Raw genomic sequence first — 13614 nt, forward strand, 5'->3', positions numbered from 1 at the left:
ACAGCCGCAGGACCAGCACACACCGCTTGGCCTCCTGGCCTGACGCGCCGCCCCCTCTGCAGGCCGGCGACATCAGCTGCCGGGCCGACGTGGACCCGCTGAAAATAGGACAGACACCGGCTTCCGTGTCCTTCAAGAGCGAGGACTTCCGGCACCTCAAAGACCTGGTGAGGAAGGCTCACGCGGGCAGTGCCCTCGGGGATTCCTGGTTGGGGGCGCCCGGAAATGAAGCACCCCCCCCCCCGCCCTGGCACCCGAATGTCATAGATTCCCCGTGCGCCTGTGGCAGCCGGGAGGAAGCAAGGGGTAGGAAGGCGCTCTCCAGTCAAGATGAGACCGGTGAGGGGTGATGGGCGGTGGCGGGTGAGCAGAGGGTGCCGTCCTTCCCCGTGTTAGTGATTCGAGTGCAGTCACAGCGACACGTGGGTGAAGTCTAGCAGCTAAACATCCCCAGGGGAAGCCCGTCTCGGGGTTTGCCAACACGCGAGCCCTCTCAGCATGCCCTTCCTTTCGCGAAAATGGTCGGATTGTGTAAAAATGATGATTGCCACGTGGGGACACCATAAATCAAACGACGACTCAAAAACGACGGAGAAACGGCTCTCGGAAACAGAGCAGCTGAGCACTCGTGTAACAAGCAGCCTCCTGCACGCCCCTCGGCGTTCATCCACGTGGACATGTGTGTACGCTGCTACATACATGTCATAGGCCATATGGCCGTCATAGGCTTTTTAAAATAGACCATGTTTTGGAGCAGCTTTAGGTTCCCAGAGAAATTGCGTGGAAAGTACAGAATCTCCTGTGTACCCCTGGCCCCCACATCTGCACAGCTTCCCCGACACCGCCCCCCCCCATCGGAGTGGTGGCATTGGTCACGATGGGCCTGCATCTGAGGCCCCGCCGGTCAGAGCCCTCAGCGCGTCAGGCTCCCTCGGGGGCTCAGGGTCCGCTGGTTTGGGAAGTGCACGGCGACCTGTGTCCCGCTGCCCTGACCCCAGGGCTCCCCGTCCTCCCCCGCCCGCCGCCCCGGTCCCCGGCAGCTCCTGATTCTTCTGCTCAGCTTCCCTTTAGTGGAAGGAATTCTCTGTCAGCTTTGGTTCATGAGTGACTAAGGCGTATGCCTCCTGTGTGTGTACTCAGTGACTTACTCAGCCAGTACGTGGTTGATAAACACGGATTCGTTTTTGGCGTTTTCAGTCGGAAATGGTGACTAGATGGCATGGGGTACTCTCCTCCCCACCTTCACCCTGGGCCCCCCCCCCCCCCCAGTGGGCACTGGTGGGTGGAGGGTGCGCGCCTTCCATGTGGGGCGCAGTGAAGAGCTAGAATTACCGCCAGTTCCCTTCAGCTTTCCTGTCCTATCCGTGGCTGTGACGTCCGTGGCTGTGACGTCCGTGGCTGTGACGTCCGTGGCTGTGACGTCTGTGGCTGTGATGTCTGTGGCTGTGATGTCTGTGGCTGTAATGTCTGTGGCTGTGACGTCTGTGGCTGTGAAGTCTGAGGCTGTGACGTCTGTGGCTGTGACGTCTGAGGCTGTGACGTCTGAGGCTGTGACGTCTGTGGCTGTGACGTCTGTGGCTGTGACGTCTGAGGCTGTAACGTCTGTGGCTGTGACGTCTGAGGCTGTGACGTCTGTGGCTGTGACGTCTGGCTGTGACGTCTGAGGCTGTAACGTCTGTGGCTGTGACGTCTGAGGCTGTAACGTCTGTGGCTGTGACGTCTGTGGCTGTGACGTCTGAGGCTGTAACGTCTGTGGCTGTGACATCTGTGGCTGTGACGTCTGTGGCTGTGACGTCTGTGGCTGTGACGTCTGTGGCTGTGACGTCTGAGGCTGTAACGTCTGTGGCTGTGAAGTCCGAGACTGTGACGTCTGAGGCTGTGACGTCCGAGGCTGTGACGTCTGAGTCTGTGACATCTGTGGCTGTGACGTCTGTGGCTATGACGTCTGAGTCTGTGACGTCTGAGGCTGTGACGTCTGAGGCTGTAATGTCTGTGACTGTGACGTCTGTGACTGTGACGTCTGTGGCTGTGACGTCTGTGGCTGTGACGTCCGTGGCTGTGACGTCTGAGGCTGTGACGTCCGTGGCTGTGACGTCCGTGGCTGTGACGTCCGTGGCTGTGACGTCTGTGGCTGTGACGTCTGTGGCTGTGACGTCTGGCTGTGACGTCTGAGGCTGTAACGTCTGTGGCTGTGAAGTCTGTGGCTGTGACGTCTGTGGCTGTGACGTCTGTGGCTGTAACGTCTGTGGCTGTGACGTCTGTGGCTGTGACGTCTGTGGCTGTGACGTCTGGCTGTGACGTCTGAGGCTGTAACGTCTGTGGCTGTGACGTCTGTGGCTGTGACGTCTGTGGCTGTGACGTCTGAGGCTGTAACGTCTGTGGCTGTGACGTCTGTGGCTGTGACGTCTGTGGCTGTGACGTCTGAGGCTGTAACGTCTGTGGCTGTGACGTCTGTGGCTGTGACGTCTGTGGCTGTGACGTCTGTGGCTGTGACGTCTGAGGCTGTAACGTCTGTGGCTGTGACGTCTGTGGCTGTGACGTCTGTGGCTGTGACGTGGGGCCGTTCCTCCGAAAGCCCGCACTCACCCTCTCCCTTTCCCCGTGGCGTGAAGAACTGCAGGACCGCCCGCTGCGGGAACGTCACCTGCTGGCTGCGAGACCCGCAGGTGCGGGCCGAGTACTTCCTGAACGTGTCCACGCGCATCTGGAACGGCACCTTCGCAGCCGTGAGTATCCCGCTCGTTACGGGTTCATCAGCGCCAGGCCGTGAGCCGCCATTGCCGCGGGGTCAGGCCCTGTGCTCAGAGTGGTGTGGCCCGGGGGCCTGTGCTCCCCCCTCCCGGCGCTCGCCCGTCTGGCCACGCCTCCCAGTCGGCACAGGGCCGGGTGCCCACTGCTGCCTGGGGCGGCCCCTGCCCTGTCTCCCTCCGCCTCCTCCTGACTGTCTGGCTTCCTCATGTGCTCTCCACGCCCAGACTCAATGCGCCTGGCTCATCCCTCCTGGAACTCCCCGCTGACGACCGATCGCACACCTGCCAGCAGGTGGATCTAACAGGGTTCCTCTCTGCCTGGGGCTGGCACCCACTCCACCTCCGGTTCGGTTCCCCCCTTTCTCTGGTGAGAGCCCTGTGCGCAGACCACTTTTTATTTTTTTAAATATATTTTTACTGATTTCAGAGAGGAAGGGAGAGATAGAAGCATCCATGATGAGAGACTATCGTTTATCAGCTGCCTCCTGCACGCCCCCTACTCGGGATCAAGCCCATAACCCAGGCCTGTGCCCTGACCGGGAATCAAACCACAACCTCCTGGTTCGTAGGTCAACGCTCAGTCACTGAGCCAGGCCAGCCGGGTTTCCCCCGGGAGGGATGTTTCGGAGACCAGGGATCGGGTTGGTTTCGGATGCAGTGCCCACGTTGAGAGAGTGAGGAAGGAGGCCACGGACAGGAGGCTCACGGCCCCGCTTCGGGCTCCCAGACACAGCCCAGCGAATGCCCTCACGGGGTCCCTCAATCCCTGTGCCCCGGGCCCCCCAAAACCGAGTCCTGGCAGCCTGGGGGTGTGCAGCTCTCAGACCCGGGCACTGTGTTCTAGTTCAAAGTGGGCATCGGGCCCAGGGCTCGCATCGCAGAGAACAGACCCTGCACATCGCGGATGTGTCCAGGAAAACGGGTTCATTTTTACGGTAGATCCAGGAGGGCCTGTGAAGTTACTCCAGATAGGTTCCTAGGAACACCAGCGTACACTGCACGTGCCTTCCGTGGGCCTGCCCCACATCCAGTGTTTTTTATAGAAACGCCTACGTTAGCAAACCTGAAATGATTAGTCTTGTGCAGCCGTGGGCAAACGACGGCCCGCGGGCCGGATCCGGCTGTTCTCTCTGGTTCTCTTGCTCTCCCCTCCGCTCCTTTACTTTGAATTTATATTAGTTCACACAAACACTCCATCCATGCTTTTGTTCCGGCCCTCCGGTCCAGTTTAAGAACCCACGGTGGCCCTCGAGTCAAAAAGTTTGCCCACCCCTGCCTTAGGCCAATAAATAACCAATATCGAGCTTGTTTTTTTATCTTTCTGTACAGTCTGCTTTCGGTGTTATTTTGTGTTGGTTTCAGGCACACAGCACAGTGGTCAGACAATCATATACTTTACAACATGTGCCCACCTGGCCCCGTACATAGTTATCACAATATCGCTGACTGTTCTCCACGCTGTGCGTTCCATCCTGGCACTGTTCTGTAACTACCATCGGCTTCCCAGTCCCTTCACCTTCTCACCCACCCCTCCACCCCCTCTCCTCTGGCCACCGTCAGTCTGTTCTCTGTACCTGGGTCTCTAAAGAAGGAGGGAGTTTGGAATTTTCCCTCAGGCCGCAAACTTATGTTTTTTGAAGTCTGCACTGTGGCCTTTCCCGATGACAGACGTCACTTCTAAACCTTGCTTTGCAACCGTGTGTTAAGGTAGAGTCACCTGGAGAGATGCTGGATTGCTGCCGCAGGGCCGCCCCCCCCCCCCACGTGGGCGTTCCCGGGCACGTGCCGTGTGTGGCCAGTCGCGTGTCCCCGGTTCGGGACACCGTGTTCCTGGGGTCTTCAGACTGTCATTTGCTCTGTTGCTTTCCCCGCGGAAGCTGGTGAATGACCACGCGCTGCGTTCCATGCGTGTCCTCCTGCCGGGATGCAACATCTCCCTCTTCTCACCTCGCAGGCGACCTTCCAGACGGTGCAGCTCACGGCCTCCGCGGAGATCGACACGTACAACCCGCAGGTCTACGTGATCCAGGAGAACACGGTCACGGTGAGCACCCCCCGGGCCTGGCGTGGGCAGGCGTCCCCTCGGACACTGAGGGCAGGGCGGGAGGAGCTCACGGGACTCCGAAAAGCCGGTGTCGCTTACGGTGAGCTTTCCCGGGTGTTGGCGACGCGGGGTCAGAGGCCGTGACCCCACGAGGGGTGCAGCCCAGGGCACCCCCTGCTGGGCCGTCTCGGGGTGAGGCCAGCGCCCGGCTCCCTCCTCCTCGTGCTGGCCCGGGCAGCGCAGGGTCAGCCGGACACCCCGCCAGGCTCCGGCTCCTCCACGCGAGCGTTCGGAAGAGCAGTGCCGCGTGCGCGGGAAGCAGGCGTGCGTCCGAGGGGGCCCTCTCCGGTGGCATCCCTCAGGGCCGGACACTGCCATGACCTCTGGGCCTCTCAGCCGTGACCTCTGGGCCTCTCACTGCCGTGACCTCTGGGCCTGTCACTGCCGTGACCTCTGGGCCTCTCACTGCCGTGACCTCTGGGCCTCTCACTGCCGTGACCTCTGGGCCTGTCACGGCCGTGACCTCTGGGCCTGTCACTGCCGTGACCTCTGGGCCTCTCACTGCCGTGACCTCTGGGCCTGTCACTGCCGTGACCTCTGGGCCTCTCACTGCCGTGACCTCTGGGCCTGTCACTGCCGTGACCTCTGGGCCTGTCACTGCCGTGACCTCTGGGCCTCTCACTGCCGTGACCTCTGGGCCTGTCACTGCCGTGACCTCTGGGCCTGTCACTGCCGTGACCTCTGGGCCTCTCACTGCCGTGACCTCTGGGCCTGTCACTGCCGTGACCTCTGGGCCTCTCACTGCCGTGACCTCTGGGCCTGTCACTGCCGTGACCTCTGGGCCTCTCACTGCCGTGACCTCTGGGCCTGTCACTGCGCAGAGGAGAGCCTGCGGCCCTCGCTTGTCCCAGGAAGGTGTCCACACACAGGACGCTGGCCTGTCTGCAGACCTTCCCCCAGGGACCACCCCCTCCACCCGGGACCGCGCCCTCCCCCAGTGACTGTGCCCTCCACCCGGGACCGCGCCCTCCCCCAGCGACTGTGCCCTCCACCCGGGACCACCCCCTCCACCCGGGACCGCGCCCTCCCCCAGTGACTGTGCCCTCCACCCGGGACCACCCCCTCCACCCGGGACCGCGCCCTCCCCCAGTGACTGTGCCCTCCACCGGGGACCGCGCCCTCCACCCGGGACCGCGCCCTCCACCCGGGACCGCGCCCTCCCCCAGTGACTGTGCCCTCCACCCGGGACCGCGCCCTCCACCCGGGACCGCGCCCTCCACCCGGGACCGCGCCCTCCCCCAGTGACTGTGCCCTCCACCCGGGACCGCCCCCTCCACCCGGGACCGCGCCCTCCCCCAGTGACTGTGCCCTCCACCCGGGACCGCGCCCTCCACCCGGGACCGCGCCCTCCCCCAGTGACTGTGCCCTCCACCCGGGACCGCCCCCTCCACCCGGGACCGCGCCCTCCCCCAGTGACTGTGCCCTCCACCCGGGACCACCCCCTCCACCCGGGACCGCGCCCTCCCCCAGTGACTGTGCCCTCCACCCAGGACCGCCCCCTCCACCCGGGACCGCGCCCTCCCCCAGTGACTGTGCCCTCCACCCAGGACCGCCCCCTCCACCCGGGACCGCCCCCTCCACCCGGGACCGCCCCCTCCACCCGGGACCGCGCCCTCCCCCAGTGACTGTGCCCTCCACCGGGGACCGCCCCCTCCACCCGGGACCGCGCCCTCCCCCAGTGACTGTGCCCTCCACCGGGGACCGCGCCCTCCACCCGGGACCGCGCCCTCCACCCGGGACCGCGCCCTCCCCCAGTGACTGTGCCCTCCACCCGGGACCGCCCCCTCCACCCGGGACCGCGCCCTCCCCCAGTGACTGTGCCCTCCACCCGGGACCGCGCCCTCCACCCGGGACCGCGCCCTCCCCCAGTGACTGTGCCCTCCACCGGGGACCGCGCCCTCCACCCGGGACCGCGCCCTCCCCCAGTGACTGTGCCCTCCACCCGGGACCGCGCCCTCCACCCGGGACCGCGCCCTCCCCCAGTGACTGTGCCCTCCACCCGGGACCGCCCCCTCCACCCGGGACCGCGCCCTCCCCCAGTGACTGTGCCCTCCACCCGGGACCACCCCCTCCACCCGGGACCGCGCCCTCCCCCAGTGACTGTGCCCTCCACCCGGGACCGCCCCCTCCACCCGGGACCGCGCCCTCCACCCGGGACCGCCCCCTCCACCCGGGACCGCGCCCTCCACCCGGGACCGCGCCCTCCCCCAGTGACTGTGCCCTCCACCCAGGACCGCCCCCTCCACCCGGGACCGCGCCCTCCACCCGGGACCGCGCCCTCCCCCAGTGACTGTGCCCTCCACCCGGGACCGCCCCCTCCACCCGGGACCGCGCCCTCCCCCAGTGACTGTGCCCTCCACCCGGGACCGCCCCCTCCACCCGGGACCGCGCCCTCCCCCAGTGACTGTGCCCTCCACCCGGGACCGCCCCCTCCACCCGGGACCGCGCCCTCCCCCAGTGACTGTGCCCTCCACCCGGGACCGCCCCCTCCACCCGGGACCGCGCCCTCCCCCAGTGACTGTGCCCTCCACCCGGGACCGCCCCCTCCACCCGGGACCGCGCCCTCCCCCAGTGACTGTGCCCTCCACCCGGGACCGCGCCCTCCACCCGGGACCGCCCCCTCCACCCGGGACCGCGCCCTCCCCCAGTGACTGTGCCCTCCACCGGGGACCGCGCCCTCCACCCGGGACCGCGCCCTCCACCCGGGACCGCGCCCTCCCCCAGTGACTGTGCCCTCCACCCGGGACCGCCCCCTCCACCCGGGACCGCGCCCTCCCCCAGTGACTGTGCCCTCCACCCAGGACCGCGCCCTCCACCCGGGACCGCGCCCTCCCCCAGTGACTGTGCCCTCCACCCGGGACCGCCCCCTCCACCCGGGACCGCGCCCTCCCCCAGTGACTGTGCCCTCCACCCGGGACCGCGCCCTCCACCCGGGACCGCGCCCTCCCCCAGTGACTGTGCCCTCCACCCAGGACCACCCCCTCCACCCGGGACCGCGCCCTCCCCCAGTGACTGTGCCCTCCACCGGGGACCGCCCCCTCCTGCGAGGCGGGGGGTGAGATATCCAAAGTAGAACCCCAGGAAAGTCCTCTCAGTCTCACAGTGCTGGGACCTAGGCTGGGACCTAGGCTGGGGCAGTGGGGGGGAGGGGGGAGGCACTGGAGGTAGTTTTTAAAGTTCATTTTAGAAACATGGAGTGTTCAGCCAGTGCCTGGCCCTTTGCGGAAGTTTTGGGTGTGTGTTCGGGGGGGTGCTGTGTGGGTGCCTGTGGGTGTGTATGTGTGTGTGTCTGTGTGTATGTATGTGTGTGGTGTGTGTATGTGTGGGTATGTGTGGGTGTGTGTGGGGAGGTGTGTGGGTGTGTGTGCATGTATGTGTGTGTATGTGTGTGTGTGTGTCTGTGTGTGTGTGTGCATGTATGTGTGTGGTGTGTGTATGTGTGGGTATGTGTGGGTGTGTGTGGGGAGGTGTGTGGGTGTGTGTGCATGTATGTGTGTGTGTATGTGTGTGTGTCTGTGTGTGTGTCTGTGTGCATGTATGTGTGTGGTGTGTGTATGTGTGGGTATGTGTGTGTGTGTGTGTGTCTGTGTGTATGTGTGTGTGGGTGTGTGTGTATGTGTGTGTGTGTATGTGTGTGTGTCTGTGTGTGTGTGTATGTGTGTGTGTGTACGTGTTTAGAAAGCTGATGAAATGAATGCGTTCATTGAAATTTAAATGAACAGTTTAGTGATCCCTTCAGGAAGCTTTTCCCTTGCTTTTCTCGGAGCAATACCGAGAAGTAACAGAGGCCAGCTGTCACTCTGCCGTGTCTGTGAAAATAGGTTTTGAATCCGAATAAAAATTAGGTAATTTTTTGCATAACATTTGGAATCCAAATACCGAATGGACATCCCCCTGTAGGTAAGTAGGGGACCCTGGAATTCATGTGCGTCCCGAGCCATGTGACAGTCGGACCCAGTAACGTACGCTCCTGATCCCTGTCGCTCCGTGGGCCCCGGTTCGGAGGCTCGGGTCCCGAGGGAGCAGAGATGCCGCCTGGGCGTGGACTGGGTGGGTGCGCAGTCTCCGCAGCCCTGCACGTACAGAGCCTGTGTGAGCGCCGAAAGATGCAAATGGGAAGAAATGGTCGCCCAGAGGTCAGACCCGGTTAGCCCGCTCACGAGTTCGGCTGAGGAGCAGCTGTGCCCTGCGGCCCACCGTGCCGTCGAGGAACTAAATCGGGCCTCGTCCCCTCGGCTCTGGGAGAACATGCAGCGGTCGTGACGACGGTCCCACTGTTAACACAGAGGCCACAGGGGAAGTGGACGTCCTGAGTCCCAGGGACGTGGCTCTATTGCTTGAAGCATCGTCCCATACACCTAGAGGTTGCGGGTTCAATTCCCAGGCAGGGCACATATTTTGGCTCCGGGTTCAATCCCAGGTTGGGGCACGTCCAGGAGGCAACCGATCGATGCTTCTTTCTCTCCAAAAAAAACAAACACAAACAAAACAAAAAAACTCAATTAACAAAAAGAGAACCATTGTTAGCCTCCAGGACGATTTTTTTTTTTTAATATATTTTATTGATATTTTACAGAGAGGAAGGGAGAGGGATAGAGAGCTAGAAACATCGATGAGAGAGAAACATCGATCAGCTGCCTCCTGCACACCTGCCACTGGGGATGTGCCCGCAACCAAGGTACATGCCCTTGACCGGAATCGAACCCGGGACCCTTCAGTCCACAGGCCGACGCTCTATCCACTGAGCCAAACTGGTTTCGGCGCCTCCAGGACGATTTTATTGCTGACAGGGACAACCCGAGCCTGAGATACGGGTCTGCGTTTAACCACCCCATCAGATGCCCTGGCGGGAGCGCCGTGCCCAGCAGCTCAGGAGCCCGCTTCCCAGTCGTGTCTCTGCTGTTGAATCGCAAGGGCTTGGGGCTGCAGACCTGGCCTTTGACTCCCGTCCCCAAGCAGCTCCGAACGCGTCCGCCGGGCGAGGAGACGGTGCAGGACACTGACAAGCCGTGTCCGGGTGACCCAGGCGGCTGGGGCGCCAGCGGTGCCATCGCTGGGTGCCAACGCAGTTAGGGGGCAGGAACTGGCATCGGGTCCCTCGCTGGACGTGGCGGGAGCGTCTCCTCTGGAGGTGGCACTGCCCGGCGTGTAACGGAGGCCACGGCCCTGAGCCGGCCGCCCCTCCCTAGACGCCACGCGTGGGGTTAGAGAGCGTGGCTGACCAGACGGTCCTCCTGTCGCTGCTCAGGTGGGGTCACTCGCTTGTCGTGTGTTCACATTGGCAGATTCCCATCACGATCACGAAACCCCACGAGAGAGCCCAAGTCCCCACCGGAGTGATCGTGGGGAGCGTCCTCGCCGGCACCCTTCTGCTCTTGGCGCTGGTGGCGGTGCTCTGGAAGGTAAGACACGCAGCCTCCCGCAGCATCCAGGCTCCCGGGGCCTCGGTCGTGAACTTCCTGGCCCAACATCCGCCTTCCGTCCCCTGCGGCCCCTCCTCCCTCAGGTTCTGGAAAACAACCCAAGGATCTTATCTCCTTGGCCTTGTCCCTAGCCTGCCCTCCCCCACCTTCCCTCATCCGACCCCGCGTGTCCTGGGCAGCTACCAACAAACGGAGCCCAGCTTCTTGGGCCCCAGCGTCCTCCCGACGGGCCGATACCCGTCAGTCCCGGTCCACACACCCCTCCCCGCCCCCCTGGCTCCCAGACGCGCTTCCCAGGGGCAGCCAGGGGGTCCAAGGCCCCCAGGCAAACCAAGCCATCGACGTAACGCTTCACACCGTCACCCCACAGCTCGGCTTCTTCAAAAGGAAATACGAGAAAATGATGAAGAATGCGGACGAGGCAGACGAGACCATGGAGCTCAACAGCTGAGCGCAGGCCGGACCCCGGGGGACAGGCCGCCTCCCGCCAGCGGCCGCCGGGGGCGAGGATTTGTTTCCAGATCCCCGTGTTTTGCGATGTCTCAGGGGCACTAGTCTCATATTTTATTTCAAGAAAACTGCAGGCCAGTTTGGGAAAATGAAGTGGGGACGGGAGGGGGAGGGAATGCAAAGGTTTATGTAAAAGACGTGTTTGATAGGGACAGTGTCTACGCTGGCTGGCCCCAGCGCACGCCGGGACGTGTACCGTGTCAGAAGGGGACAGATTACAGACCTGGCGGGTCTTCCACAAAACCTAACCTCTCTTAGGTGTTTTCTGGGAGGGGATCCAATTGTGTGAGATGATTGTTTTTAAAAGAAGGGACGAGTTTGGTGAAGACACAGAAGGAGCTTGGATGTTGACTCTGGGGAAAAAACAGCGGGCCTTCCCCTCTTGTCAGAAGCTGACAGTTTCCTGTGAGAATTGAGTTTACAGACGAGGGGCCCCTGGCTGCCGTCCCGGCGGCCCCCTCGCCCTCTCTTGTGCGGACCCGACGGGGACCCGCCGCGTGGCTGGTGCGCCTGCTGCCAGCAGTTGCCATCCGTGTGTGAGCGAGTTCAGAGGCCGAAGCACAAGGCAGTGCGGCCGCTCTGCTGGTACGACCCGCCTGCCGGGCCGCCGCGTCGGGGACAGGGAGTTCCTTCCCCCTTAGGGCCGTAGCGGGCCGCCTGGCTGCCGGCAGGGACCTTGTGACTTTTTAAAGATGAGCCGCGTCCTGGGCGCCTTCCCGCCTCCACATGGAGCCCTGTCCTCCTTCTGGAGCCCCGGAGCCTCGTCCCCGCGTGGCCGCCGTCACCTGCTGTGTGCACACACCGTCTCCCAGGCCCTGCTCTCCACAGGGAGGAGGCGCCGAGTGGATCTCTAATCCTTGGAGCTCCAGGGCCTGTAGACAAGGCCAGGCAGGGCGCCGTCTCAGGAACCTGGGAGCAGGCACGGGATCCTGGGGTCCCCAGGCAGCAGGCGTCCTCGGGGCTGGTCCGTCCCGGGACCGACCCCCGAATGACTCACCTGGAGGCCGCCTCCCAAGCTGGAGTCTCAGGTCCCAGCTCCTGAGACCGCCACGTGGTCGGACAGGCTGAGGCCCCGTACCCCTGTTTTCACAAGCGCCCGGTTGCTGTGCTGGAAACGGACCCCCTGGAGGACCTCCCCCTTTCCTTCTGCACCCTCTTCTCTCTGAGCCCACAGGACCTCGAAGGGCGGGGCTGGGGAGAGGCCCAGGGCCCGGGCCCAGCGCGGACGATGCCATGTGGCGCTGCCGCCCGCAGCTGCCGACGAGCCACTCGGCCGGCGATGGCAGGGGCTGGAGCTCAGCTGTGACGCTCCGGGCTTTAAAAGTCCGGGACCTGCCCGGCCAGTGGCCAGTGGGTGAGCGGCGACCTATGAGCCAGGAGGTCACCGTTCCCGGTCAGGACACGGGCCGGGGCTGCGGGCTCGATCCCCTGTAGGGGGCGTGCAGGAGGCAGCCGATCCGTGATTCTCTCCATCACTGATGTTTCTCTCTCTCCCTCTCCCTCCCTCTCTGAAATCAATAAAAAATATATATGTATATATAAAAATAATAATAATAAATAAAAGTCTAGGGCCTGGGTTTTTATAACAAAAATGGTCAGTCCTCCAAGGCCCTGACTTTGGGAAGTCAGGGAGGACAGGGACCCGCCCGTGTGCGCCTGGCTGCCGCCTCAGCTGGCCCGGGCCATGGCAGCCAGGCCGGACACGCAGGTCAGTGATTTACCTTGTATCTGACCAAACGAAGAAGAAAAATCAACCATAAAGCGTGGGTTTACAGCAAAAATGGCTGGTGTTCCCCAGTGAGACGTGCCGGAGCCTAATAAAGTTTTATTGAGAAACAGCGTGGAGGAGACTGGCCGGAGGGGATGAAGGATGCGGCGGACCACGTGACTGTGGGTATAGACACACTGCTCCTCGCGGTGCCGTAAAGGATGCTGTACCTGCCTCGCCTGCCTCCTCACACAGGCCCCAAGCCGTCAGGCACGCAGGGCAGGAGCTGGGCCGGCCCGAGGGAGCAGCCTTCCTTCCCGCGAAGGGGCTGGCCTCCCGGACCCTGGCGAACGCAGCCGCCTGTCTGCGCCCCGAGTATCCCAGGTGTCGGCCTGGGCACTGCGGAGGCTCGGGGCCAGGTGATGGCGCCGGGCCGGCCTGTGCCCGTGGGATGGTCCGCGGCTTCCTGGGCCCCGCTGCGGAGGCTGGTGGCACGCTCCCGGTGGTGACCATCAGACTGTCCAGCCCTTACGGCCTCCGGGACCAGGGCACCCTGGTGGAGAAGTCGCACCAGCCACCTGCCTGAACACACAGCTTCTGCGATCGGATCAGGGGTCTGCGGCAGAGGCTGTATTTACAGTGCGGGAGCACTTCTCACGCACGTTGAAGCAAAGACGACGATTCATCAAAGAACCGTGCGGTGTGAGCGTCCACCTGTGAACCAGGAGGTCACGGTGCCACTCCCGGTCAGGGCACAGGCCCGGGTTGCGGGTTCCACTCCCCGTGTGGGGCGTGCAGGAGGCAGCCAGTCAAAATCCTCTCTCATCCATGTTCTCTCCCTCTCCCTGTCTGAAATCAATAAAATACATTTTTACAAAAGGAAAAAACCTTGTTTAAGAAGTTTTGTGTTCCTATTCAGCCACACTTTTGTTTTGAGACGAAATATGGTGTAGGGCTTAGAAGACGCCACGTTCAAGTGTCCTTTTCACAAATGGCGGCCAGGCAAGGTTTGCCAAGTGCGACCGAGGCACGCTGGTGTAGGCAGGGCTGGTGTAGGCACGGCTGATATAGGAAGGGCTGGTGTAGGCAGGGCCGGTGTAGGCAGGGCCGGTGTAGGCA

At 63.1% G+C, this 13614-nt stretch overlaps 1 protein-coding gene across 1 annotated transcript in view; it reads left to right on the plus strand.

Annotated features, from left to right (window-relative positions):
• ITGA2 (integrin subunit alpha 2) overlaps positions 1-10728 on the plus strand; it is a gene marked incomplete at both ends in the record, with an annotated part of 73215 nt that extends 62487 nt beyond the window's left edge. Inside the window, 5 exons of the mRNA XM_080679211.1 lie at positions 63-167; positions 2613-2726; positions 4705-4794; positions 10140-10256; positions 10648-10728. Of these exons, the coding sequence (XP_080535337.1) occupies positions 63-167; positions 2613-2726; positions 4705-4794; positions 10140-10256; positions 10648-10728 (507 nt within the window). The remainder of the gene's footprint in view (positions 1-62; positions 168-2612; positions 2727-4704; positions 4795-10139; positions 10257-10647) is intronic.
• Positions 10729-13614: the final 2886 nt, after the last annotated feature.

This window comes from Plecotus auritus (genome assembly GCF_963455305.1).
Source record: "Plecotus auritus genome assembly, chromosome: 7".
Taxonomy (NCBI): Eukaryota; Metazoa; Chordata; class Mammalia; order Chiroptera; family Vespertilionidae; genus Plecotus; species Plecotus auritus.